We start from the raw sequence: 27,627 nt of genomic DNA, 5'->3' as shown, positions 1-27,627 counted from the left end.
TGTATTCTGGCATCAGTTGATGTTTGTGTCTCTCCTACAGGAGAACGTTTCACCTCAGAACATGAATGTGAGGTTATAAACCTAGAACATACGCCAGATGGCACAAAAACTTGGTTGTAGTGTATTTTCAAATTTCACTCTGAAGGTTTTTATAAAATATAGTTCAGTGACCAACTTGTGCCTGCTCACTAGATTTTTGGAATCTAACAAAGGGTGACATGATATAGACTCTTGGTTATTTTAAAGGAAAAAATATGAAACTCAAGCGTAACTTCATATTCAATAATAATAAAATATATTTTCTAGTTTCATGTCATAGAAAATATTTTTGAAGCAATGCCTATACTTGGTTATTAAAAGGAATTCTTTAGCTTAGTGTCTCTCATTTTTTATTGAAATAATCCTATTGATACGCATTTCTAAATGTGCCTCTTGCATGAAATAGTCATTCATTAATATTTTACCATGCAAGACTTTTTAAGAAAACTGTTTATGCATAGCTAATGCTTTTAAAATGTGTAAAATTTATTCTTGGACATGATTTTCATTCTTTCATTCCTTAATAGAAAGAGCAGTTACTTTCAAATTATGGGTCAAGCACATGTGGGTATCTGTATTATCCACCTATTCTTTCAACAGGAAGTGGAACCTGAGAGGGACATCTAGCCATGGCGGCTGTTGTGACCTCTGCAAAGTATTTCTGGTTCTGTTCTTCTTAATCAGTGTGACGCTAACTGGATTCAGCATTCTATCATCATCCTCACCCTCATCATCACCATCATCACCATCATCATCATCATCATCATCATCATCATCATCATTTTGTGTGGATGTATATGATAGATGGATGTGGGCAGCTACTGGCACATGTACATTCTGTGATGCATTTTCAGGGTCAGAGGAACAACTTTTGGGGCTTGGCTCTGTCTTTCCACTCCATGTCGCTTTCAGGAATTGCTCTCCTCTTCAAACTCAGGCTGTCAAGCTTATAGCATAGAACTTTAACCTCTAAACCATCTCACTGGCCCAGGACCCAGCATTTTTTAGTAAAAGTGGGAGTTGGCAAATGACTGCATTTTTTTGTTCCCAACAAGACTAGTACATAGCTATTAAAATGACACCGAGAAGGAACAGAATTCCTTCCCGAAGGCTGGAGTTCGTTAAGCAACATTTGAAAATACCCTGCTTACATTGTAGCATGTGCCTACTTATATTGTAGTGTCTAGCACTTGAGTGTGCCAGATTGATAACCATGAAAAATAGGAAGAAAGGCAGGAAGGAAAAAGAGGAAAAGGAGAAGTTGTAAGAGAAGCTTGCGGAGAGGAAAGCAACCCACTTATTCAGCAGGTGTTTGTTTTGTGTCCAGAACATCACCCCTCTCCTTTGTAGTATTGGGGGTGGAAGTTGGGACCTTACACACTGCCTCCTGGCTGTACCCTGGTCAGCCCTCTCCCACCTGACCGCACCCTGGTCAGCCCTCTCCCTCCTGGCTGTGCCCTGGTCAGCCCTCTCCCTCCTGACTGTACCCTGGTCAGCCCTCTCCCTCCTGGCTGTACCCTGGTCAGCCCTCTCCCCCGGCCGTACCCTGGTCAGCCCTCTCCCCCGGCCGTACCCTGGTCAGCCCTCTCCTCTGGCTGTACCCTGGTCAGCCCTCTCCTCCGGCCGTACCCTGGTCAGCCCTCTCCCTCCTGACTGTACCCTGGTCAGCCCTCTCCCGCTGTTTCCTTGCTGTTAGGTGGAGTATCAGACAAGCCCTTGTTCACATCTCTTGGATATGGTTGTATCCTTATCCCCTGGGCTAGAAGAAAAGAGAATCAAGCAAAAGCTGAGTTAGCCTGGAGATGAGGAAGAGCTGTCAGCGGGACACACGGAGATTGGGAAGATGGAAGAGTAACCCCCCACCTGCTCTTGTCCATGGACCAGACTCCACCTCTCCTCCACATCTGGAGAGTACCTATGTGTTTTTTTTTTTGTTTTGTTTTTTGTTTGTTTGGTTTTTTTTGGCGTTTTCTCTGACCTTGTTCTATTGACGCCCTGGGAATGCTGAGGACCACATCGATGAAATCGATGAAGCTGTCTGTCTGTCTGTCTGAATATGTCTGGTAGTGGCTTCTATGTGGCAGGCATTGTACTGTGCTAGGCATGAGAATACAATGAATGAAACACTACCACTCCCCCTGCCTGGTTCTACATACCACCAAGTAAATGGGTGTCGTGAGCTCCCTAATTTGGAAACGTAGACAAACATGATTGTGTTTCTCCATGATGTCAGAATTTATTAGATAACAATAAATTCACAAGTCATAGCGGTATCATTGACAGCAATTTGCCAAATAATATTGCTTTCCTTGATAGCCTCAATTACTAATATTAACTTTCAGATCACACATTACACATCACATAGTAAATGCATACATAGCATTTATGGATATAAATAATTGTGTATGTAGGTTATTGAATGACTTAAGAGACCTAAGAGGGCAGAGCTGGAATCTGATAGAAATGTAAAGTGGACTCAGTGGAGGTGAGGTAATGCACACAAAGCCCAGGTCCAGAAGAATCTGAGGATGCTGGTTGCTGGCTGTAGTGTCAAGATGCAATGTCAGAATTGAGCTTCAGGGACTGGGTGAAGTGCAGGGCAGATCTGGGTCCACGTAGATGGATGGACAGCAGTTCCAGGTGTGCACAGGTGGACAGGTGGATGGCAGTTTGAATAGGCCACGTCAGCAGTAGGAACTAGAGCTAAGCTGAAGCCTCTGGGGCAAGCAGGCATTCTCTTGCCTGTCCATCCCTTGATGCATGCGCTGGCCATCATCCTCTCAGTGTCCCACGCTATGTGATCCAAGTGGGGAAGTTGTATCCTTTCCTTGGTCTGATGTATTCGATAAGTTCTTGGGCCTGATTCTTGTGGTATGAATTTAATATACCCAGGTACTCCTATACTCCCAATTCACTTCAATAAATTTATAGGGTCACACCCCTTGTACTCTCAGGAATAAGTCATTTATCAGTACTTGTCATATTTAGTGCCATTCATGTGTCCACCCAGGGACAGAGGCATTCTCCATCCCCAAGATGGACTTGAAAGCTGCTTGTAAAATGCAATCTTTGGGGGCAAGGCACCATCTGAAAAACCCAGTGTTTTAAGCAATCTGAGCAACTTAGGGCAGGGTACCAATGGGCAACATAGGGCAGGGTATTGATGGGCAATGTAGGGCAGGGTACCAGTGGGCAGTGTAGGGCAGGGCACCAGTGGGCAGTGTAGAACAGGGTACCAGTGGGCAGTGTAGGGCAGAGTACCAATGGGCAACATAGGGCAGGGTATCAATGGGCAGTGTAGAACAGGGTACCAGTGGGCAGTGTAGGGCAGGGTACCAGTGGGCAGTGTAGAACAGGGTACCAGTGGGCAGTGTAGGGCAGGGCACCAGTGGGCAGTGTAGGGCAGGGCACCAGTGGGCAGTGTAGGGCAGGGTACCAGTGGGCAGTGTAGGGCAGGGTACCAGTGGGTGATGTAGAACAGGGTACCAGTGGGCAGTGTAGGGCAGGGCACCAGTGGGCAGTGTAGGGCAGGGCACCAGTGGGTGATGTAGAACAGGGTACCAGTGGGCAGTGTAGGGCAGGGTACCAGTGGGTGATGTAGAACAGGGTACCAGTGGGCAGTGTAGGGCAGGGTACCAGTGGGTGATGTAGAACAGGGTACCAGTGGGCAGTGTAGGGCAGGGCACCAGTGGGCAGTGTAGGACAGGGTACCAGTGGGTGATGTAGAACAGGGTACCAGTGGGTGATGTAGAACAGGGTACCGGTGGGCAGTGTAGAACAGGGCACCAGTGGGCAGTGTAGGGCAGGGCACCAGTGGGCAGTGTAGGGCAGGGCACCAGTGGGTGATGTAGAACAGGGTACCAGTGGGCAGTGTAGGGCAGGGTACCAGTGGGTGATGTAGGGCAGGGTACCAGTGGGCAGTGTAAAACAGGGTACCAGTGGGCAATGTAGGGCAGGGCACCAGTGGGCAGTGTAGAACAGGGTACCAGTGGGCAATGCTCCAGTGTGGTAAATGCTGCTAAAGGAATGGAGATTGTCACCCGAGTCCAGAAGTGAGGAAACCTGTCTCTGAGGGAAAACACCAAACTAATGTTTTTGCTTGTTTGTTTTGTTTTGTTGAGGGGGGGCGGTTCATGACTTTCATCCTTAGAGAGTCCATCGGAACAAAAATACTTGGGAAGAACCATTAATTTGCTTCATATTTCAAAAAAGAAAAAACAATATTTATTTCATTCTAATGTTAGCAAATTTGATTTACTTGGTCTGACTTTTTGTTGGTGGATTGCTTTCCCTGCTGTTCTGAATATACTGTAAGATAATTTTAAAATTAAAAATCTGTAATCGCATCGCTCAAATTCGTAGCCGTTTAAGAATGTTTAAAATTTCAAGAAGCAACCACAGAACCCTTAGCCCTGTGTTCTTATCGTCCACTGTGTATGAGGGCATATACAGGCCGCACCCCCTTGCAGCTTAATACAGAACAGATGCCTGTAAAGCCATTTACCCAGAATTTGTTTAAAATGTGTCTGTGCACTGGTTTACTTCCTGATTTGGAGCTGTGGTTTTATCAGACTTTTAGGGGAGGTAGGAGGAAGCCAGATAATGACGCATCACTTAGCTTCCATGTCTGTCTGTGGCAGTGGTGACGCCTCGGAGGACTGAGTACCTTTTCATACTCTCTGTTCCTTCCTGTAAATCCGACATGGAAGTCTGCCGTCTTAGCCTTTTCAGTACAAAAACTCTAACAGCCGGCGTTCATTTGTAGTCATGGTCTATCTCAACCATGCTTGTGTCTCCTTTCTTTTTGATGGGCTTTCTATATGTCATCCTAAATTCATATCTCTGTCCCTGTCTGCTCCCCAAACTCCAATAGTTCGTTCCTAGTCTGGGTTTGGAGGTGGTCCTGGGCCATTTGAAACTCACCGTAACAAAACAAAGTGCGCCTCCTCCCCAACTTAGGACCAGACGTGTTCTTTTTGCATTCTTCCTCCTCTTAGTGATCAGCCCCTCACAGGACAAACCCCAGGTTTCTCTGTGACTCCATTCTCCATCAGCAGTGTTCCAGTGAAGCCTGTGGCAGTGTGGCCAACTCCGCCCACCTCTGTCACCAGTGGCCAAGGCATTGCCTGGGGTAGGGCAGTGCTTTTGACCCATGTGGTACACATGGACGCTTACCTTTGTACAGCCTGGTCTGTGCACAGCCGTCAGAGCGATCCTTTGTGAACAGAAATCAGACCCCTTTATTCCTTGGCTTGGAGTCTCACGGAAAATAAAATTCCCACCATAGCTGTCAAGTCCTGTATGATCTAGCCACCTCTCTTCTGCTCTCTCCCATCTTAACTGCTTTCTTGGGCTCCATCAGCGTGTTCTTGCTGTGTACGCGCAAACACTCTTCGCTCCAAGGCCTCCACACTTTTTGTTTGTTTGTTTGGTGACATACACCTTTGTGAATGGAGAATACAGACTGGGAAAGGAAAGCCCCATCAAGATTAACATATAAAGGAAGCCCATTGGCAAAGAAAGCCTGGAAGCCCTTCCTCTCCTGGGCTTCATATAAGGAACAGAGCATGCTCAAGAAAATGCTGCTGCATAAATGGAGGTGATGTAACTACACTGTAAAGGGTGGTTTGCTTCGTGCCCCATAGCCTTGCGCTTTCTTCTCAGCTCACCTGCTCACTTCTGTACTCAAGAGTGCATTTCCTCTCTTAATAAACTGTCCCTGCTCTTCTTTCTAAGCATGAGTCCCTGGAGCAGCCCTTTGTTCTGGAACACTAGAGCCTGGAATCAGCGCCCTCTGAACTCAGATGGGCACCTACAACACTTTGATCGTCGGTGAAGCCCAGGCTCGTTCCCCTGGTCCCTGCCACTCCCTGTTTCCACGCCACCTTATTCTGCTTCTTCACCGCTTTCTCTCATGTCCATGTCAAAAAAACACAGCTCTCACCTCAAAGGGAATCTGAGATTGTTTATTCTAGAGTCAAATATGAGCAGCCATGGCATGGAAACAGATTTAAGTTACCCCAAATTCCATGTCCCAATGTTGGAACAGTTTCGTGCAGCTTGTATAGTAACAGAACAAAGTAATAAATCAAGAAATTTAAAAAATAGATTGGTGAGAACACTAGAGAGAAGGTTACTGCCATGATGGAGAAATCGAAGGTATAGGCCTCGGATGCTATCTGGTAGCGTTCTTAGCCCTTTGATTGGTGGAGAATGGGGTTTTGCTAGGTTAATCTATTCCAGGGGTTTTATCTGTTTATTGGCATGTTAGGTGTGGCAGCAGGGCGGGCCAGGAATGCCTCTTTAGGAGGCTAGGCATCGCCTGAGCGAAATTGTACTTGGGCTCCGGACCTGCAGCATTCCAACCTCTTCACACCACTGAAGTTCTAGTAGTCAGTCAATCTGCCTTTGCAGACTCTGCTTCTCTCCAGGAATTCCTCACATCTGTTCACTTGACATTCTCTCCTTGGCACCTTCCCCATAAGTGATAACGTCTCCATCTTAGGGCTTTCTTCTTTTTGTTTAGAGCTTAAGTTCTGTGAGAGCAGGGACCTTGATTTTCCTTCCTAATGTCTGTGTGGGTATTGTCTCGTGTCAGGGTCTTAGACTAGTGATTCAAGCCCAGAGTTCCTCGCACATTCTTCGTGGCCCCTGACACATTGCATTACCTCCTGCACAAACAAGTGTGTAAAGCTCCTTGTGTGTGGTGTTTTTCTTTCTTCCTTTCCTTATCTTCCCAAAGGGCACAGGTACACACCACAGGCCCGGCGAGGGGCTCTGTGTGTCCAGTACATGCTGTGGCCGCACGGAGCAACTTCCTGTCCTCTTTGTGGTCTGTGGGCAGCTTGGATCACAAATGCCCTCAGGGTGCACTCACTCTGCAGGAATAAAAACAAACATGTTGTTGTATTCCTTAGATAAAGGGGCCTTGGACCAGGCAGGCAGTCTGAAAAACATCAGTGCCCCAGGAGCCTAGTCTTTTAATGAGTAGCTTACTTGTATTTTGAATTTCGAACATTTCATGGAATGGAAGAACACGGGTGTGTGTGGGGGGCGCAGGGTTTAGACTGCAGTTAATGGTTTCCATGCTCCCTGAAGCTGTGAGTTTCCCCTGGGTTGGGGCGTGTGTATCTGAAAAGTTCTTTTAAAGTCGCACAGCATCCGTGCTTGGGGAGACCCTTCCGAGCAGTCCCTAAAAAAAACGCAAGCCTTGGTGAGTGCCTGTGAGATTCCTCAAGTGGACGTCTAACAAGGGTCCCTCTTGTTTCCACAGGTGATCTGCAACTCATTCACCATCTGCAATGCGGAGATGCAGGAGGTTGGCGTTGGCCTGTACCCCAGGTATGGCAGACATCCCAAACCAACTAACTCCTGTCCAGCTCTCCAGCCTTTTGGAGGTCATTAGAAAGGTTTTGTAGCAGCTAGCTTCATTGCCAAACTCAAAACTTAGTGCTGAATTACAAGAGGCTGTAAAAATGTTAAGTCTTATAACCCACGTTATATATTATGCTGTTAAGACGAGGCAGACTTCATGTTTAACCACTTGTTCTCAGGCAGACTTTGGGACAGGCTGATGCTTACAGGCCCTGGAATTCAGTTATCCTTACAAATCTCCCCTGAGCTTTGTCCTTAGCCTCCTGTGGTGAAGCACACCGTTATCCCACCAGACTGGCAGCGTGGTACCAATAGCCAGCTTTGACTTTGGCGGTAGTGTGCTTTCCACTCACCACTAGAAGAGGCTCAGGAGCCTTCCGGGGTAGCCTGTGTAGTGTTCCTTAGCCATCACTATGCATCCTTTGTCCCGGAGCTCCTAGATGGCGTGTAGCCCAGGACTAGAACCACCCTGACTTTCATTCTCTCTTTGTGCTTCAAGAGTTCAAGCATAGTGTTTCCTCTAAGCAATGCACCTGAGCCTCAGCCTCCTCACTCACGCCCCCACGTGTGATTGTTTGCAGGTCAGGTCTGTTCATAGCACGGGTATCAAAATCAACAATGTAGGGGGCTTCAGAGCAAGGGCTCTGAGCTCAGGACACCTGGTTCCAGTTCAGTCACAGTTCAATTGCACATCCTTGGATAAGCCATTTCATTCTTAGGCCTTGGTCTCTTCACCTGTAAATGGTCCTCACAAGGTTGTTGTGGTAGCTGAATTTGGTCACCCTGCTCCAGGACTGAGCAAGTACTTCTAACATAGTACATGTTCGTCCTAATCACTGTCAGTTCATAGTGTAAAGTCATTGCATTTCCCACATGAAACCTCCAGGGAAATAAAGTGACGAGGCTCCTTCCCAGAATGCATCAGGACCTACTGAGAGCATGTAGCCCTGATTGCTCTTCAGCATGAGCATCTAGCAGAGGCACAGAGTCCCCTACCAGAGCTCAGCAGTGAGACCCTCTGTGGGCCAGTGGCACCTCGGGTGACTGTTGTGATTGCTATTAGCTCGGATAGGATCTCTTTATGGGTTACTTTGTCAGTGCCACCTTCATTTGGGTCCCCTTATCACGCGGTATCTAATGCGACCCACCCCCCAAAAGGACCAAAACATGATTCTGTTATCAAGCTTCCCTAATTAGCCTGTATTATGAGAAGCATTTGACTTCATATGAAGCAGGCTATGGGCCATGCCTATGAATGCTCCCAGAGCCCAGTCCCGTTTCCTGTCCATCACACCCATCTTAGACGCCCCCCCCACCCCCCCACCCCCGCAAAGTGATGTTTGACTGTTGTTCCCATTTTATGTAGCTGCTGAGCTCCGAGCGTTGATGAACCCCCCCTTGTCTCTTTCCTTCAGTATGTCTTTGCTGAATCACAGCTGTGACCCCAACTGCTCAATTGTGTTCAACGGGCCCCACCTCTTACTGCGTGCAGTGCGGGAAATCGAGGCAGGAGAGGAGGTAAGGAAACCCACGCCTGCCCTCCCTGCTCATCAGCGCCCTTCTCGGTATGGCCCCTTCCAGCTACAACGAGCTCCGCTTGAAACAGTCACAAACGAAGCTGTGGGTGAATCTCGGCATAGACTTTGGTCTTGGTCGCTGGGTTCTCTGCATGATCATCCTCTGACATGTATCTGAGAGATGTTCTTTTGTGACAGAGCCCGTGTGTTTATGCACATGCATGGGAGTCATTACATCTCATTGACAACGGACAGCCGTTCTTCCATGAGTAGAGAAGCAACCCAGCTTGTCAGCAGTATCCCCAGGGCTTACCCCCAAAGCCCCTAAGCACGTTTTGAAGATATTTGAAATTCTGTATGAAGAAAATAGACATGATTTATTCTTTCAGGCCTTTGCCATTGGGCTTTTGTAAACCCCTCAGCATTTCTGGGTGGTTGTTTCAGCAAAGATACAGGGTCAGACAGGCCTTGCTAATGTGGCTTTGTGCAGATGGCCAAGCCAGCTTCTTAGGTGAGGGACGTTTCCAGAAGCCCGAGATTTCACAGGTAACTACAAACAGGCCGCTGGGCCACACGGAGTCTGTGTGGAGTCCTTACGGCTACCACCCATGCTGAGCTCTGGTATTAGTCATGTTTTCCAGAGCTCCATTTCCTCCTGCCTTCCAATTTGCTAAAGTGGATCTTTACTGCAAGGAAAATGGAGGGCCATAAGCTTTTATGGCATTTATGCATCCCTCCTCCAAATAAAGCCCTAACTTAGAGGTACCATATTTTATGGAGACAGATTTGATCCTGACAAGACTCCCTCCAAACATATTTCCAACCAAGTACGCTGCCTCTTACACAGTACCTTTTTGCTGAATTTCCAGCCTAGGACCAGTGTGCACTGGGATAGCTGTTGAGGCTGTGGGGACAGAGATTGTATCTTGCCTCTTCGCTGTCTCCCAGGGCTTGCTTCACACCTGGGAAGTACCTGACTGACACTCTTGAATTGATTCTGTTGGTTGAGCTGACTGAGACCAGCAGCATTTCTCTCCAGGGCGTCGGGTGGACTAGCTCATCATTCTGTGGGCCTGTGGATCGTCAAGAAGACCATCTCTTGGTCCTGCCCAGTCAATGCTGTGTGGCTATGACCAATCAGAATGTATCCTGAACCTTTAAAACGGACCCCATGGGCCAGAGGCATGTGGGGGGTGGGGGTACAGAAGACGTTTTGAGGCTATGGCTAAGAGGGCCAATCCTGCCTGCTGTCAGATGTGAGCTCTTGCTAAGCTGATAACGAGAGGAATCCAACGTCGGTGGCTCTGTGATACCAAGTTTGCAGTTTGGCTCTGCTGCTCGCTAGACTCCTTGGTTTTGATGTGGACCAGGTGGGCTATGAGTATCAGGATAGACGCCCAAGACTAGAAAGTGCCTGAAATAGAAGATTTTGTTTTGTTTTGTTCGAGACAGGGTTTCTCTGTGTAGCTTTGCACCTGTCCTGGAACTCACTCTGTAGACCAGGCTGGCCTCGAACTCACAGAGATCCGCCTGGCTCTGCCTCCCGAGTGCTGGGATCAAAGGTATGGGCCACTACCGCCTGGCTAGAAGATTCATTCTTTTTCTTTCTCTCTTTCTCTCTTTCTTTCTTTCTTTCTTTCTTTCTTTCTTTCTTTCTTTCTTTCTTTCTTTCTTTCTTTCTTTCTTTCTTTCTTTTTTTTAACATTTATTTATTTATTACGTATACAGTGTTCTGCCTGCATAAATGCCTGCAGGCCAGAAGAGGGCACCAGATCTCATTACAGATGGTTGTGAGCCACCATGTGATTGCTGGGAATTGAACTCAGGACCTCTGGAAGAGAAACCAGTGCTCTTAACCTCTGAGTCATCTCTCCAGCCCCATGGCTAGAAGATTCTTAAGTGTGTGTGTGGGGGGGGAGGGGGAGGGGAGAGGGAGTTTTCTGTTTCTACAGTGCCAGGGATCAAACTCAGGGCCTTGCGCCTGCTGGGGAGCACTCTGTCATTGCTGGGGAGCACTCTGTCACTGCTGGGGAGCACTCTGTCACTGCTGGGGAGCACTCTGTCATTAAGCTGCCTCACAGCTGTGTTTACATTTATTGATCAAGATTTCCTAAAGGTAAAACAAGAGGGTGAGTGGTGCTGTGGAGCCATCTTTTAGCTGCCAGACAGACGTCTTTAGGTACGTCACACGGCTCCAGGCAAAACCTCAGGGTGGGAGCATTTCAGTCCACCCACAAGGAGAGCTGGAAAGTGGTAGAAGCTTTCACAGTAACAGACCTTACCTTAGAAATAACCTGCCTTGGGTTTCTCTCCACATCAAACCACCCTGCGGGTCACCTTTGGACCCTCGCCCTTCCAACTCGCACCATTTCCATCCTTCAGCAGTGGGAGGAATTTGGAGGTCATGGGAGTCATTGAGACTTTCCTTTTGGTTCTGGCAGTTTAAGGTTCTCACCCAGCCACTTCCTACAGAGACGTGTTCGAGATCGGCCCCACATCCCCCTGCTCACCTGTGGTGATGTGTGTGCTGGACTGCCGAAGGCTGCCCTTCAGAAGTGCATAGGCTATGGAGCCCTCGCTAATCTGATAGAACACGGATCAGCCAGACGGCCTGGGTACCCTCGTGTGAAGTCCTGGTTAAAAGAACTTGGAGCTGTTGTAACGAACACATTGGCTCCTCATCTTCTGGGATCTCGTCACCTGGGAGGGTTGTGATTTGCATGAATTGAGCATATCACTATCCCTCATATTTCTGTCTTAAGTGTTTGGGGATTAGGGAGGTCTGGTTCTTCATTCAGTAATCTGTGTTTGCTAAAGCATGTGACAAATTCACAGAGGGCGTGCTGGCTGGCTGGCCGTTCTGGGTGGCCGTTCTGGAAACTCTGAGGAATACCTGTACCAGAATGGCCTTGTCACGAGGAGGAAGGGGACACAGAACAGAAGGCAGTAACAGGATGAGAAATGTGGTGACATAAACATGCACAGGGCTTTGTGGACACTCAGAGCAGAGCGCCGGGGCAGATTCAGGTGCCAGGCTTGGGGGACAGTTAAGGGAGGCGTCTAGAGAAGTGACCTCTAGATCCGAAAGGATATATAAAGATGAAGTCGGATGAAGCAGGAACCAGAGTTCTAGGCAAGGAGACAGAACCCAGGGGCTGAGTGGAGAGTTTGGTGAGCAATAGTGATTCATAGCGATAGACTGAAGAGTCCATTGCAACCAGGAATGGAGAACATGTAGGGGCTAGACCAATGTCTGGGGCTTTTTTACAGAATGCTGTTCACCTGAGGATTTCCTAGCAGTGTCTGCTAGTGGGGGGCTATTAGTAAATATCTCCAGAGGGGAGAGGGCCAGGCAGTGGGCCATCCTTGATGTTTAGGAGAAGGATGGTGTGACGGGATTTGTAGCAGGAATCTTAAAAGTTCTTACTAACAAATTCAAACCCGAGGCCAGTTATTGGGGTCAATGCTGGTAGATCAGAGAGACAGAATAAGCCACAGCTATCTCACCTTGCCAATTCCTTAGCTGGTCCTGTTTCCTCAGGTTGGAAGCCTCTGAGTCCTCATCCAGAATGAATCTCAGCTGAACTGTATTGCTCCATAGCCTGAAAGCTTAACCAGTCAAATGCTTAACCAGCCAAATGCTTCTAGTTTCTGGTCCTCACGCCTTATATATCTTTCTGCTTTCTACCACCACTCCCTGGGATTAAAAGCTGGCTTTCTGGGATTAAAGGCGTGTGTCACCATGCTTGGCTGTTTCCAATTTGGCCTTGAACTCACAGAGATCCAGAGGGATTTCTATCTCTGGAATGCTAGGATTAAAGGTGTGAGTGCCACCATTTTCTAGCCTTTGTATCTAGTGGCTGTCTGTTCTCTGACCCCAGATAAATTTATTAGAGTACACAATATTTTGGGGAACACAATACCACCACAGGGATTTTATGTGTAGACAAGATTGAGAGAATGAGGGTCAGGCCATTCCTCCAGGTAAGAGTTGACAACGACTGTCTGAAGTCAGGAGGAGGCTGGGTGATGGCTCGGAATAGAGGATATGAAGAATACAATATTTAGAAACCAAAATTAATAGAAATGTTAATTAATTAATTAATTTAAAGTTAATAGAATTTATATGACAAAGAGAAAGGACAGAAGTGACCTTGAGGTTTGACTTTAAAAAGAAGTGAATTTTTTTTGGTCTTTTTTTTTCCAGTTCAGATCCAGTATTGGAAAAATGTGTAACTGTGACAATATATTGCAGAAATGAAGACAAGATTTGGTTTTATTCTGCACTCTGCTGTTGATGGGAAAAGACAGTTTCAGAGAAAAAGGTTTTCTCTGCCTTGTGATTTGAGCAGAGGCACCATCATCAGGTTCCAGAAACCTCTGTGACATTACTCTAAAGCTAGAAATGATTTATGTATTTTTCCACGAGAGTTCCCCTTAAATGGCAGAGCAGTGGTCAGAGCATTAGTATTTTAATGCCGTTTTGTTCTCAGCCATTACAGCCTCAGTTGATCAATGGCCACGTTTTGTATGTATGTGCCCACTAAATGAGCCCTACACGGAGCGAGCAGTGACTCCATTTAAACTTGAGAATCTAGGAGCCCTTAATAAGGTTTTTATCTGTGGCTGATAAAGGGATCGAGTTGCTGTTTCGATCTGGCTGCGTGCTTCTGGAATGTTTTTGCCTCCAAGCAGCCCCTCCTCGGCTTTGGTGCACAGTATAGTGTGCACACGCCGGTGGCAAGAGGCACAAAGCGGATAATGAGCCCCCCATCTAGGAGGGAGGGGGCACTTTTAAGCCAGTCATGAAGGGTGAGGGAAGACACCAATGTAGGCAGCGGGGCACAGACTCACGGTGGTGACCTACATTTCAGAGACAGAGCTGTTCAGTCAAGACAGGCAGACTGTGGGGCACAGGAGAAGACATCTGAGGCTAGGAAGTAGACCTACAATTAGTGTAGGGGTAAAAGCCTGCGTGGCTCCGTTCTGTAGGCAGTGAGAGGCGGTCTAAATTCTTCATGTAGAGGAATGATGCAATCAGATATGATAGGGCGCTCTTTCTCTCTCTCTCTCTCTCTCTCTCTCTCTCTCTCTCTCTCTCTCTCTCTCTCTCTCTCTCTCTCTCCCCCTCTCCCTCCCTCCCTCCCTCCCTCCCTCCCTCCCTTCCTCCAGTTTAGAAGGTGAAAGGTAGAGAAGCCAGTGGGGGGTGGGCAGTTAGAAAACCATTGCTGAGGTTGGGCTCAGGCACTTGCAGGCTACCCAGAAAGACTTCGAGAATCTGTTTATTGGTGTTAAATGAGACAACTGATCTCCCATTATCCGCTCACCGCCTAGCATGACCACTCATGAGTTTTAGCCCTCATAGTGCCGTTTTGTGGTCAGACACTGTGGAGTTGGTGACTTCACAGTAGCTTGTGATTACCCAAGAAGTTCCTCCATGTGCCTGACCTGCTAGCGAGGCTGGAGACTCAGGGTTGTGACTGGAGTGAGAAACAGCGTTCTAGAATGAATTCTGGAGAGAGCGTGCCATCAGCTACTTTAGCCCCTCACCTGTATAAGGAGCCAGGACCAGAGAGCCTGGGTACAGGATGAGTGTCTGTTCCCAAACTTCCCAATAAGATGTTCCAGGATATATGCTTAGAGACCGGTTGCTTGAACCGTGGAGCGTGGGGTTCTCTGGGAATCATGGGAACTTGCCTGGTGCTGTAGTTCTGTCACCCCTGAGATACCCCCGCCTTTAGGTCAAAATGCAGGAGAAAGATGGAGGAAATGGAAAAGTGACCATAGCCTTGGCTTGAAGGAGCTCAGTTTCCACGACTGCTCTGCACCTCTTGTATGCTGCAGGTCACCCGTGGGGGGCTGTAGTGTCTCCTTCCGGTGTCAGGCTCCGCTGCCACCCCGGAAGGGCGCCACTGTCCACGTGAAGGAGCCTCCGGCCTGCGTCAGTCCTTTTCTGGTTTTCAGTGTTACATACTCTTGCAGGAGTGCCAGTGTTCTTCAAGGGCAGGTCTGTCCCCTTGGGGCGGGCACTCCTTCTTGTGTGGAAGGCAGCTCACTGTAGCTTTCTAACATGCAAAGACCCTAAAATGAGCCAGCGAGTCAGCCCAGCCCCTGTCTTCTGTCACCCTGGTGACAGCGTGGGGTTGACAGACATGGCTGACCCGGTTTCCTCCTCCTCATGGAGCTTTCAGGAGGCCGCCTTGGAGTCATTTTCCGTCAGAGGTCTTCGGTGCCCTACCTTGACTTCAAACAAGTAAAATCATGTCAGTAGACACGTGATACTTTGTTTTCAGTAGAAGGAAAACCACATGGAGTGTTTGCTCGAGGGAGGTTTGTCAAGTCCTCCAGCAGATAATCCTGCCTTCCTCTCCTACAGGGTCCCCCTCTTCCCTCACTGCCCAGACCCTCACAATCACCTCCTGCATTTGAGAGCGGATAAATAAGTCATTTATCCTACAGTACGAGCTGATATACATTACAAGAAGAAAACCAACCCAGACAAGGGGGGAGGGTAGGGGAGGGGAGGAGCATTGGGTGTGGTGGGAACTAAGATGTTGTTTTGAATAGGCTGCTGGTTAGGCTCCTTGAGAAAATGGGATTGGATTGAAATCCAGGAGGACCAGGGAGGCCACCTTGGTGGATCTGGGAGAACTCAGGCCTGAAGCGGGAATATGAAAAGACAGCCGAAAGGCCAGACTAGCCAGGGCAGCAGGAGTCCAGGGAAAGGGGAGGGGAGCATCCGAGGAGGGGCCATGCATTCAGGGAGGGCGTGGAGTAGCATGTGTTAAGCTGTTGCTTCTCTATCTCTATCATCATCCCCGGTGATGAACGACTCTTATTTTACTAGGGTTATCACAGACTAATATTCTTACAAAATTAGAAAAATGAAAATTTAAAGACAGTAAAACACCACCACCACCACTGATGTTTTATCATCACACACACACACACACACACACACACACACACACACACACACACACACACACACACACACACACACAATCTTACTAAAAGTAGTAAACAAGTTTCTAAACGAGGACTTCCCCATTTCAGCATCCGCTAGAGCCCACAGGGTCCAGGGACCACATTTAGGTTGCGCTGTGAGGTCTTGGCTTTCCTCAGACAAAAGGGGGCGCTGCTGCAGTATTTCACACAGAAGAAAGCCTGTCTGACTTCACTCTCTGTGCCGGCTAGATGGTAGGAGGCAGGGAGATTCCTTTTCCGGAGAGAAGGGGGAGCCATCTGATGCGGTGGCAGCCCAGGTCCAGATGTGGCACTGGGAATGATTAAAAGTGGTCAGTTCTGGATGTATCTTTAGTGGAGGTCTAACAGAGCTCCCCAGTGGTTCTGGATGGTAGAGTCAAGGGAGACACCAGGGGTTCAGTCTGGACAGCATGAAATAGGAGCTACAGCCTGCCTGCCCTTCCCCAAGTAGGGAGCTGGTGTGTGTGTGTGTGTGTGTGTGTGTGTGTGTGTGTGTGTGTGTGTGTGTGTGTGTGTGTGTGTGTGTGTGTAGGAGTTCTGTTCTGATGTTGTGAATTTGATTTCTGTGTTTTGGGGATTCAGTCAAGTGGAAATGCCTGTTCACCTAAGCAACACGTGACAGAATATCTCCTTATTTCAAAACTGTCAAATATAGATGGCCCTAAATTCCAGGAAACAGCTCTACCACAAACCAGTATGTAAAGCCAATCTGGCTGTGTCATCTGCCGCTCATTGGTTTGCCAGAGTGAATTTGGCTTCTCTGATTATCAATGGTCATCGAATTTATGGCCAAACCTTAGTGATCCCAAACATGAAATAACTCCTGATGTTTTACTATTTAATGGAAGGTGGGGGAAAAAATCAAAGATAAAATGTAAAACTGTGTCGCGGTTATAAACCGAGTTCTTTAAACTAGATATGTAATGTCTGTGTGCATACACTGAGCCAGACAAGAAGAAAACATGTTCTCATCTCTTGGGGAAGAGGCTGCCGGTGATGCCTTCTCTCCTGCACCTTGTTGATGTCTTACTCTGAGAATTAACAGCGGTAATAACTGTAGAAGAAAATGAGCACACCAGCCATGCGAGCCTTTCCCTCTGTCCTCCCCACAGCTCACCATCTGCTACCTGGACATGTTGATGACCAGCGAGGAACGCCAGAAGCAGCTGAGGGACCAGTACTGCTTTGAGTGTGACTGTATCCGATGCCAAACCCAGGACAAGGTATGTGGCGCTAAGGCAGATTGCAACCTTCCAGGGTGGCTTCTGCAAGGTCTTTCGGGGACCTCTGCTGTTGGTCCCTCCGCTCCAAAGAGCATTAGGAGGTAGAACAGAGCACAAGCTGCACTCTTTATTTCCTGGGACCTTTGACTCCGCCCAGGTGAGACTTAAGACCTATGGAACTTAGAGTATCGTGGGAATACAGATGTTAAACATGTGGCATTAAACGTGTAATTAAAAGGCTATGAAAGGCCAGAAGGCTGTGAGAGCATACAGTAAGAGGCTGAATTATGTTATGATTGATAGCAGTTATTGCTCAGCAGTAAACATACCAAGGAGTATTTTGTCTTTAGTTCTTCTAAATTCATTCCATAAGGCTCTCCTTTGCAGCACTTTATCAGATGGGGCTCACTTATCTCAAAACTCTTACTCTCTGAGGAAGGAAGAAGAGCCAAAATAAATGCCATGAAGATAATAAACTGCTCTCCAATTACTCATCTATTGTCCTCGTTTTGAACCTATTTACTTGGGTTTGCACGCAATCAGGTTATCTGATATAATCTCACTTCTGTAGGGTGTTTACATTGTTAGATGTATTTTGTGATCATTATCTCATTTAATGTCAATACTTCTAAATAAATTGGGAAGCCAAACTCAGGTTCAGAGCTATGCCTCTGAGATGTTATAAGGAAAAAGCGACAGTACCAGGTCTCCCATCCAGCTCTGCTGGCTCAACCAAGTTATCCCTGTACTATCCTGGGGCCACCTGTGGTTTCTGTCATCACTGATTGTTCCTACTTCTTGAGAAGGGACCATGAGCCCATTCGAGTACTGGAATCAGCAGATGTAAGAGGGTTTGCATTAAAAGGAACTTTAAGAATTGGGAGAGGTGGCACTCGATTTTAATCCAGAACTCGGGAGGCAGAGGCAGGTGGACCTCTGTGAGTTCAAGGCCAGCCTGGTCTACAGAGTGAGTTCCAAGTCAGCCAGAGCTAAACAGTGAGACCCTGTCTCAAAGAAAAGAAAGAAGAAGGAATTAAGTAGGAAAAGTTGGATCTGCTGCATGGATAGCACCAAGATCCAGTCCACATTAGCGTTGTCATGCCTGAGTCATGTGGAAGCCCCTCGGACATCCCCTCCTCTAGCAGACTATGCTCTGGAGTGGATCCAGTCTGGTTGCCCCACAGCCCTTAGTTGGCAATGGGAGGCTTAATTCCTCTTCGAAATCTTCCTGAGTAGGCCCAGCGAATGACTCAGTAGGTGAAGATGACTGCAGCCAAGCCTGACCATTGGAGTTTTGTCCTCAAGAGCCACAAGATAAAAGGAGAGGACAGACACACAAGCTGTCCTCTGCCCTTTGCAGACCCATCCACACACAGTAAATAAATAAATACAATTTAAAACTGTGTCTAAAAGAAAAGAATTCTTGAATGAATGCATGAATGAAGTGTTTCATTTAAGATCAGTTTGTGTTCACAATTGCTATATTGTAACTATGATGGTTAGGAAAAGGTTCACTCACAAATACAGATAAACAACACTGTTTTTGAGAGGTGAGGTCTGTTAGAAGTAATTCTGGAGAAGTAATCCAAGGAGTTACTCATTGATCTTACCATAACTCCATGAGCCATAAATCTGTTTGTTTGTTTGTTTTCTTTCTGTGTCTTGGGACATTGAACCCAGAGCCTTGTACATGGTACACAAATGCTCAGCTGCATTTTTAATGTTTATTAATTTGTTCATTTTCATTTTTACTGTGACACAGAATCTCACAACGTTACCAAAGCATGGTCCTCCTGCCTCAGCTTTCTGAGTAGCTGTGATTATAGGCCTGCACCATCAGACTGAGTTCTTGTGGTCATTTTAATGAGAATGGCCCCAGTAGGCTCAGATATTTGAATATTTGGTGCCCACTGAGTGGAACTGTTTGGGAAGAGGTTGTCTTGTTGAAGTAGGCGTGGCCCTGTGGGAAGGGATGTGCTGCACTAGGTGGACTTAGAGGTTTCAGAAGCACACACTAGACCCAGTGGCTTGCTCTCTGTCCGCATCTTGCACATCAGATATGAGCTCTCATCTACTGCTCCAGTGCCATGCCTGCTACCTGCTTGCCACCATGCTCTTCACCAGGATGTTCATGACCTCATCCCCTGACACTGCCAACTACATGCTTCCTTTTGTAACTGGCCTTGGCCATGGTGTTTCAGCACGGCAGTGGAGCAGTAACTAAGACAATCCAAGGCATTTCTTCTTCTGTAGCAATTCCTAGCACGTGGCCTTTGTCCTTGTGTTCCCAAGACGGCTGCTGTCCCCCGCACCTACGTGGTGTGTTCAAACTCAAGACAGGGAAAAGAAGGGGGACTGCAGAGGCCAAGAAGCAAGGTGGCCTCTCAGAGGAAGTGGATTTATACTTCACTGTCAAATGCTGTGTCCCGTGGCCACCTGTAGCTGTAAAAGAGGCTGGAACATTGTATTTTAGCTTTTCGCTCTTAGAGAAAAAGGAGCATGAATAGCTTTGGGTAACCAATCCACAATACCTGCCTCCCGTTCCGACCATTTCACTCTCTTATTCTGTTGAACTGAAAGTTTATTAGAGAAACGGTGGTGTGTGTGTGTGTGTGTGTGTGTGTGTGTGTGTGCGCGCGCGCGCACGCACATGCACGCTGGTGCCATGCAGGATGGCCAGCCTCACTTCCTGAATGTGCTGGCTGTGCCTCCTAACTGTGGCATCTGGGCAGGAGCAGCAGGATGAAGCCGTGCTTGTTCAGGAGAGAAAGCTGTATTAGGTTTAAGAAGTTGTATTCAAAGGGAAGCAGACGTTTCTGCCCAAGAATGTTATTCTAGTAACCCGCGTCCATGTGACATGTGAGCAATTACTTAAAAGTCATTAGTAAACCAAGGTATTTTTTCCTGTTGCCTCCCATATTTTGTGAAGTTAATTATGAGCAGAACTGCCTTGTGGCAAGATGGTCAGGCCAAACAGTTCCGAATTGTTTTACTTTTCAAGTTTTAATGATCTAAGCAGAATGTGTTTCCTGTTTCTAAAGTTTTCAACATAGGCAAGGTATGTTATCTTCAGGAAGATTTGAGGGATGTAGCGCAGAGAGAAGAATGTGTGTGTGTGTGCATGTTTCCATTGGATGAGTTCTTTAGGAAGTGAAAAGCCTACTTCTTGCTTCTCCGACTTTTAAATTTTACATTTTTATTTATTTGAGGGGGCACACATGTGGAGGGCCAGAGGATGACTTGAGGCAGTTGGTTTTTTTTTCTTCCACCATGTGGGCTGGGTTCAAACTCAGGTCCTCAGTCTTGGCAACACACACCTTTGTCCACTGACCCATCTTGCTGGCCTCTTGTGTTTTTTTTTTTAAATAAGCAGAGGGATGGGCTTCTCAGGAATGGATGCAGGGATGGCTGGTGTTCATGTTAAAACGAGGAAAATGGTTATTGAGTTTGTAACCCTAACTCTTGTCTGCTGGGGTGCCATGAAGCACTGGGTGACATCTAAGCATAGGTGACACCATGGACCTTGCCTGGGAAGTCATTGGTGTGACCTTTGCATTTGTTGTAGAATATGCTGCCCCTGCATCACAGTGTCCGATGCTTCCATGTTGCTTTCTCTAAGCGGACCCATAGGTGTCTTCTTGCAGTTCAGCTGGGTCCCAGAATGCACCTTGCATTTAATCCATGGTGATACAAATACCATCTTAGAACCTTCCCAGTTTCTGCAAGTATCTACTGGCTTTCAGTCTACTCCAAGCTGCTCACTCTCTGGCTTCTCTGGACCACACTGGACAAGAGCTGTCTTAGACTTTACCTTAACATGAGGTCCTCAGTCCAGCATTCAGCAACCACAGCTAATGTGATACAGAGAATATGTTTTCTGTGAGCCAGTCATTATACTTAGTTAGCCCAGTACACCGCCCACAGCTGTTATGTGAGAAACATTGTAAGGAGCATCCTCTCCCGAGAGCATGATGAATTAGAACAGCTGCTGAAGTTTTGGTAGCACCCACGACCTTCTTCGAGGTGGTTGACTGAGTTCCTCTGTGCCATGCCTTGTCTAATTTCCACAGCTCATGTAAGCTGTGGCTACTCTAGTCCCATTCAGTAGGTGAGGTGATGGGGCTCTTGAGGGTACGTATGGCCTTTTCTAGTCTATTGTGCTGTTCTACAGATCTGTAACAGATATACCACCCGAGTGGTTTTTTAAGAATGTAGTTAGTGTTTAGTAAAGTCCCCCCTTTTACTGTCCAGTTCTTTCAGTTCTGACAAATGTATGAAGTTAGTACCACCACCCTTTAAGGGTATGCCTCCACTATCTATACACTCTTCAAAATTCCCTCCTTTGGCTCGATTGCTCATATTCATGCTTGATTCCAGCTGGGTACCGTGTGACATTTTAATGCATGCATGTGCCCCGGCCAGCAGGGCTTCAATGGGTACTCGACCACCCTAAGGACGGAATGTAGGGACAGGAGACACAAAGGAAATACCAAGTCAAGATTCTGATCAAGGTCCAACTTTATTTTTCTCCAGGAGGGTTTAAATAGTTCCTGCAGGGTTGGGGGGAGCAAGAAGCTGTTATTTGCATAAGGTGGGGCAAGCTAACAGGATGCTTGTATAGGATGTTTACAGGGTGAAAGGGGCAAGGGCTCTGACTCAATGTCCTGTTGCTAGGCAACCTGACTGTAAAATAATCTAATTCCCTGCCTTATGGGGGTCTGTATTTTTCCACTAACTAGAGATTCTATCCTTGTCCCTGACATGCATGCTCTGTGTAGTCCTGTGCAATATATTTATCTCCTCAGTGTTCCGATTTTCTTTCTGTTGTTGTGAGAAAACACCAGCCAAAACCCACATGGGGAAGAGGGGTTTTATTTCATCTTACAACTCCCAGGTCACACTCCATCACTGAAGGAAGTCAGGACAGGAACCCAAGGCAGGAACCTAGAGACAGGAACCGAAGCAGAGGCCGTGGAGGAACACTGCTTACTGGCTTGCTCAGCTACTTTTCTTGTATAGCCCAGGCCCAGCTGCCTAGGGATGGTACCCAGAAAAGGCTGGGCCTTTCTTCATCAATCAACAATTAGGAAGATACCCCACAGACATGCATATCCACAGGCTATTCTGATGGAGGCAGTTCACTTGAGATTTCCTCTCCTCAGTGTGTCTAGTTGACAGAAAGTAACAATAAGTTATTTTATGGCAAAACACTTAAGATCCTTTCTTCTTTACTTTTGAGATGTACAGAAGCTTTTTCCTGCCTACAGTCACCCTACCAGATCTTCCAGTCCTGGCCTGGCTGTAGCCTGGTACCCACTTGTCAGCCTCTCCTCATGGTTCCTTCTCTATTGTCCCTATCTGCCATCATTCTGCTCTCAGCTTTTTTCCCCAGTACTAGGAATTGAATTTGGGCCTCATCAACACCTGTCTAGGCAAGTGTTCTACCACTGAGCTATATTCCCAGCTATTTCCAACGTCTGTGAAGTCAACATTTTTAGATTCTGCATGTAAATGAGCTCATGTGGCCCTCGACTGGCCTATGTTCCTTACTGTGCTGATTTTCCAGTCCCATGCATGTTCACAACAAAGACAGGAACTCTTTTTTTTAATTTATGACCACCTAGTATTTTGTGGCATATATGCATACACGCATCCATGTATATACATCTGTATATGCATATATAGCTCATTTTCTTTTAGGCATTCATCATTGCTGAGAATAGTGCTGCAGTAAACCCAGGACAGAATTATGTCACTGTTGTGTACCAGTCTTGTCCCCTTGGAGGTATAGCTAAGAGTAGGATCCATAGGTCATAAAGTAATTCTATTTGAGTTTTTGAGAGACTCCAAAATGCTTTTGGTAGTGGTTATACTAACTTACATTTCCACCCAAACTGCAAAGGATGGATGTAAATTTTCATATCATGCAGATAAATATTTAGGATTGGGATTGCTGAGCCGTCTGGCAAATACATGTTTAACTTGATCTTGCTGGATTGTTTTCCTGAGTGACAGGAGCTGTTTGAATTCCCACCAGCTGTGACTGAGAAGTCCAGTTGTGACTCATTCTTGTCCTTGCAGTGCTTTGAAAGAAAATGGCCCCCAAGGGAGTGGCACTATTAGAAGGTGTGGCTTTGTTGGAGTAGGTGTGGCCTAGTTGGAGGAAGGGTGTCATTCTGGGAGTAGGCTTTGAGGTCTCCTGTGCTCAAGCTACTCCCAGTGAGATAGTCCACTTCCTGTTGCCCGAATATCTAGGTGTAGCCAGCACCATGTCTGCCTGCATGCTGCCATGCTCCTTGCCATGACTGATAAGTTTTTGCACCCTGGTAGGCTTCTCTGCTGATGCAGCAATCCAAATCAGACCCAATTAGAAAAAGCCCTAGTTTAATGGTTAAAGCATTCCCAGGTGATTCTCCAGCCCCTCAGGAGACAAAGATGAGAGACTGGAAGAACCATGTGTCTGTATTCTGGGATGCAGCTTAAATACCCTGTGGGAGGGGTCTTGAGCCTCTCTGGGGGCGGAGCTGTGTTTGGCAGGCTTTGAAGGGGTGGGTTTGGGGAAAGAGATGAGGGAGGGGAGTTGAGGTAGATCTTCTACCAGAACATTCCAGACTCTTTGGGTGTATGGATGCCAGGGTGCCAGGGGCTGAGGTGGAACTCCCACCCAAACAATGATGATAATGGACTGAACTTCTGAAAATATGTGTCAAGTCCTGCTTGACCTGTTCAGTGGTTCTGAAGTGAGGAATGTGGAATTGGAAAATGATAGCTATGAAATACAGACATAGATGAAGAAAAAGACAGAGACACAGCATAGCTTTAGGAGGACTCTGGGTCAGTACCACAGACACAGGTTTTATTACTCACAGCCTTTATATACCCAAAGCAAGGGGGCAAAAAGACCTCCCCCTTTCAAGGACATCACACCTTAAGGTACAATGTACAATCGAGTGTAAACACCTCCTTAGAACTCAAGACATCTGGTGAGCAGGCCTCACGGCAAAGTATCCTGTATCCATATCTTGAAGTATATGACACCTAGTAACCATGCCTTTGGCCAAAACATCCTATTATGCAGCCTTACAGGGAAAACAAGCTTGGACTCTCTGACTTGAGTCAAGATGAAAACAAGCCACAAGCTGGGGTCTCTGTGGGCCCCCACATATAAGCTGCCCCAATTAAAGGTTTTTTCTTTATGAGAGTTGCCGTGGGTAAGAGTTGCCGTGGTCATGGTGTCTCTTCACAGCAGTAGAACCCCTTGATTGCCAGGGTTTCCCCTTGTCTTTATTTTCAGTTGTCCTGTCAGATGTGTGATAACACTAACTGTGGTCTGAATTTGTCTTTAATTAATAATGATTGCTCTTTCAAACCTATCATATTTATACCATGAGTGTGTTTCACGGGCTTATCTCATTTGAAGACAGGTTTGTTCATTTGAAAAACCTCGGGTGTTTACTTGGTGAACTGCAAGAGTCTTTCCTTCTGCATTCCAGTCTTTTACCAAACACACATCACATCATTTGTTCTCCACCTGAGCCTTGTCCTTTCAACCTGTTGACAGTTTTTAAGGAGTAGAAATTTAGATTTGAATGCGGTCTCCCCTGTCAGCATTTTCCTTGTGTAGAGGAGGCTTTGGTGTTTTATGTAAGAAGTCTTGGCCTGATCCAAGAGAACAAAGTATTTTTCCTGTGTTTTCTATTTACAGTTTATATTTGGGGGCTTTATACTTAGGTCATATGCAAGGTTTCATTTTTTTGCATCTGTTTATCTTGTTCTTCTAATAATATTTATTGAATTAACATATTTACTTTTACTTATTTTTGAATTACTTTATTGCATGTGTATGATGTGTGGGGATGTACATGCATTCCATGGAATGCATGTGGGGAAGGGGTCAGAAAACGTTTTGTAGGAGCCGATTGGCTCCTTTGACCTTAGCATGGGTTCAAGAGATCAGGCTTGCTCGGCAAGTGCCTTCACCCACCCAGTCACCTCCCCAGACCCTCACTATCTCTTTTTGAAGCCCTAGGTAACACAGAAAAGAGGGCGGAGTTAGGCGGGGTAGAATTTGGAGGCACAGTGGCTAACTGGAAGTGGAAGAGTAAATGGTGCTGGGGGCTGATCGCTCTGGGTCCCGCTGCGTTCCAGCCATCCGGCATCGGCAATGATTCTTCTCTCGGTCCCCTTTCTCTTTGTAATAGGAGACTTATCGATACTTGGCCAAGCTGTTTTGCTTTCAATTAGATAATGTGTGTGTAGCTTGGGAGATGGAAGATGCTCAGCAGTGGTGGCCATTATCCTTCTCAAATGATCCATTTGAAAGTTCCAAGAACTACAGCATCCTCAGTTCCCGTTATTTGCTAATCAGAATCCGAATTGCTCGCCTAGGCTTCTTGGCAGCTTTTAAAGTCTTCCTGCTTCAGTCATTAGTAACCTCTTCTTCCTTCCATTTGGCATCTGTGTGGTTCCCAGGGTCCCTGTGTTGGGTACTTGGTACTCTTCATCCATATGCCTCTTGGTGTGTTCCCCTCGTGCCCAGCTCTTACTCTCAAGAAGCACGCTGGAGCCGATCACGGTCAAGACCGATGACACATCACCACCTTCCGTCACTGTCAACTTCGCCCTGTTCCCCCTACAGTTCCTGGCACAGGGCAGGGTGGGCTGCAGCTATACCTGGGGCTCGGAAAGGAACTAGGTAGATACCATCTGTACTTTGGCTGGTCTCCACTTCTCCTCCATCTGAGACCTGTGCTTCTTTCTGGGTAGGGATTGTTTTCCTTAGCCAGGTGGTGAGAGCACCCCTGTGATCACACCATCAGGAGGTGGAAGCAGGGACATCTGAAGTTCAAGGGCAACCTCACTACATGTTGAGCTTCTGGCCACATGAGACCCTGATCCAAAATATCAAAAAGGAGTGGAAACTGTTTTCCCTGCTGGGTTTGACCACACGTGGAGCTTTTTGTTCAGAATAAAACAGAAGTGGGACATCATGGGACAAGCCTCCCTGCTCTTTATTTCTTATTCATTTTAGTTCAGGAGGATGGAGACCCCACATTCTGGTGGTCCTAAGACTGTGTTTCCTTCTATTGTTCTTTCAAAATGTCTGTGTCTGTGCACATGCGTGAATGTGGGCCTGTGTGTGCCCTGGCACATGTGTGGAGGTCAGAGGACTGATGACCTTGAATGTCAGTCCTTACCTTCCGCCTTATAGGAAGCAAGGTCTCTTGTTCTCAGCCAAGCCAGCCAGTCTTTGGGCTTCTGGGAATAGTCCCGTGTCTGGCCCCTGGCCATACAAGTGCTGGGACTACAGACACTCTCTCTGCTTCGTTTGTTCCCACTTGGGTCCTGGGCATCTCCACTCAGGGCCTCACAGTTTCACGGCAAGCACTTTACTCGCTGGGTCGTCTCCACGGCTCCTGAGGAAATACATACATGTAATGTGTATCACAGCGGCTGGAGCATCACTCCACAGCAGCGGTGAGCAGCAGCAGAGGCCTCAAAAACCCGTGCGTGGCCGCTCTGGTGACCCCGAGAAGGATGTCTCAGTTTTCAGAGCTGGGAGGACATATTTCTTTTTTGGTTTTTTATTTTATTTTTATTTTTCAAGAGAGGGTTTCTTTGTATAGTCTTGGAAATCCTGGAACTAGCTCTACATATCAGGCTGGCCTTGAACTCACAGAGATCCACCTGCCTCTGCCTCCTAAGTGCTGTGATTAAAGGCGTGCACCACCACCGGCCAGCAGAAGAGGTATTCTAATCCCTTTTGTCATCTTACTCTTTATAGAAATGCAGTGATTCGAAATTACTTTTATTTCCTTTAGTGTATTTCCTCCCTTACCTGTGTACTGAACTCAACAGTGAACTTGAACGCTGACCCTTTCAGTGTGCCGTTCTTGCCAATGCCCTTAAAGTACACATAGCAATGCTCGGCATCATAGAACTTTGTTCTTCCAGCCACACTGTCTTCCACTGGTGTCTCTCTTTTGGAATATGAGCCATGGCAAGAGAGTGAATTTCCTAACTGCTTGGAGCTCCCTAATTGCCTAGACATAAGCAGTTCCTGTGAAGACTTGCCTCTTTTGAAGGATGGAGCTGAGGCAGGTGGCATTCACTACCCACCAGGAGGATCCGTAGTGCCACTGCATGAGTCAGGGATGTGGCTTAACAGGTGTGCGCCCCATCTTCCCAGACCCTGCCTGAACAGTAGTCCGAGGCTCCCCCCATATGGCAAATACAGCATCTGCAGCCCATTTTCCATCTTCTCTCCAAATCCACTGATGTGATGATGGTCAGAAGAGGTTTCTGCTACACACTGAAGATCCCAGGCATAGAGCATACTGTTCACTTGGGTTCATAAGCAGAGGAGACAGGATAAGTTGTATCAGGGTCGGTTCCCTGGAAACAGCTGCAGGAGAGAGGAGGTGTCTAGTTCAGAACCTTCCCTGTAGAGAGAAAAGAAATGAGGAGTGCCATGTGTAACTGAGTGA

General features: G+C 47.0%; 1 protein-coding gene across 3 annotated transcripts in view; it reads left to right on the top strand.

The window, feature by feature from the left end:
- The window catches only part of Smyd3 (SET and MYND domain containing 3), a 585,856-nt gene that overhangs the window by 436,602 nt on the left and 121,627 nt on the right, over nt 1–27,627 (top strand). For all 3 annotated transcript variants that reach the window (XM_042258703.2, XM_042258712.2, XM_042258710.2), the window contains 3 exons: nt 7,313–7,380; nt 8,829–8,931; nt 17,030–17,140. In XM_042258703.2, coding sequence (XP_042114637.1) covers nt 7,313–7,380; nt 8,829–8,931; nt 17,030–17,140 — 282 coding nt within the window. The remainder of the gene's footprint in view (nt 1–7,312; nt 7,381–8,828; nt 8,932–17,029; nt 17,141–27,627) is intronic.

Source organism: Peromyscus maniculatus, chromosome 11, assembly GCF_049852395.1.
Source record: "Peromyscus maniculatus bairdii isolate BWxNUB_F1_BW_parent chromosome 11, HU_Pman_BW_mat_3.1, whole genome shotgun sequence".
Classification (NCBI taxonomy): Eukaryota; Metazoa; Chordata; class Mammalia; order Rodentia; family Cricetidae; genus Peromyscus; species Peromyscus maniculatus.
This window is presented reverse-complemented; position numbering and strand designations above follow the sequence as displayed.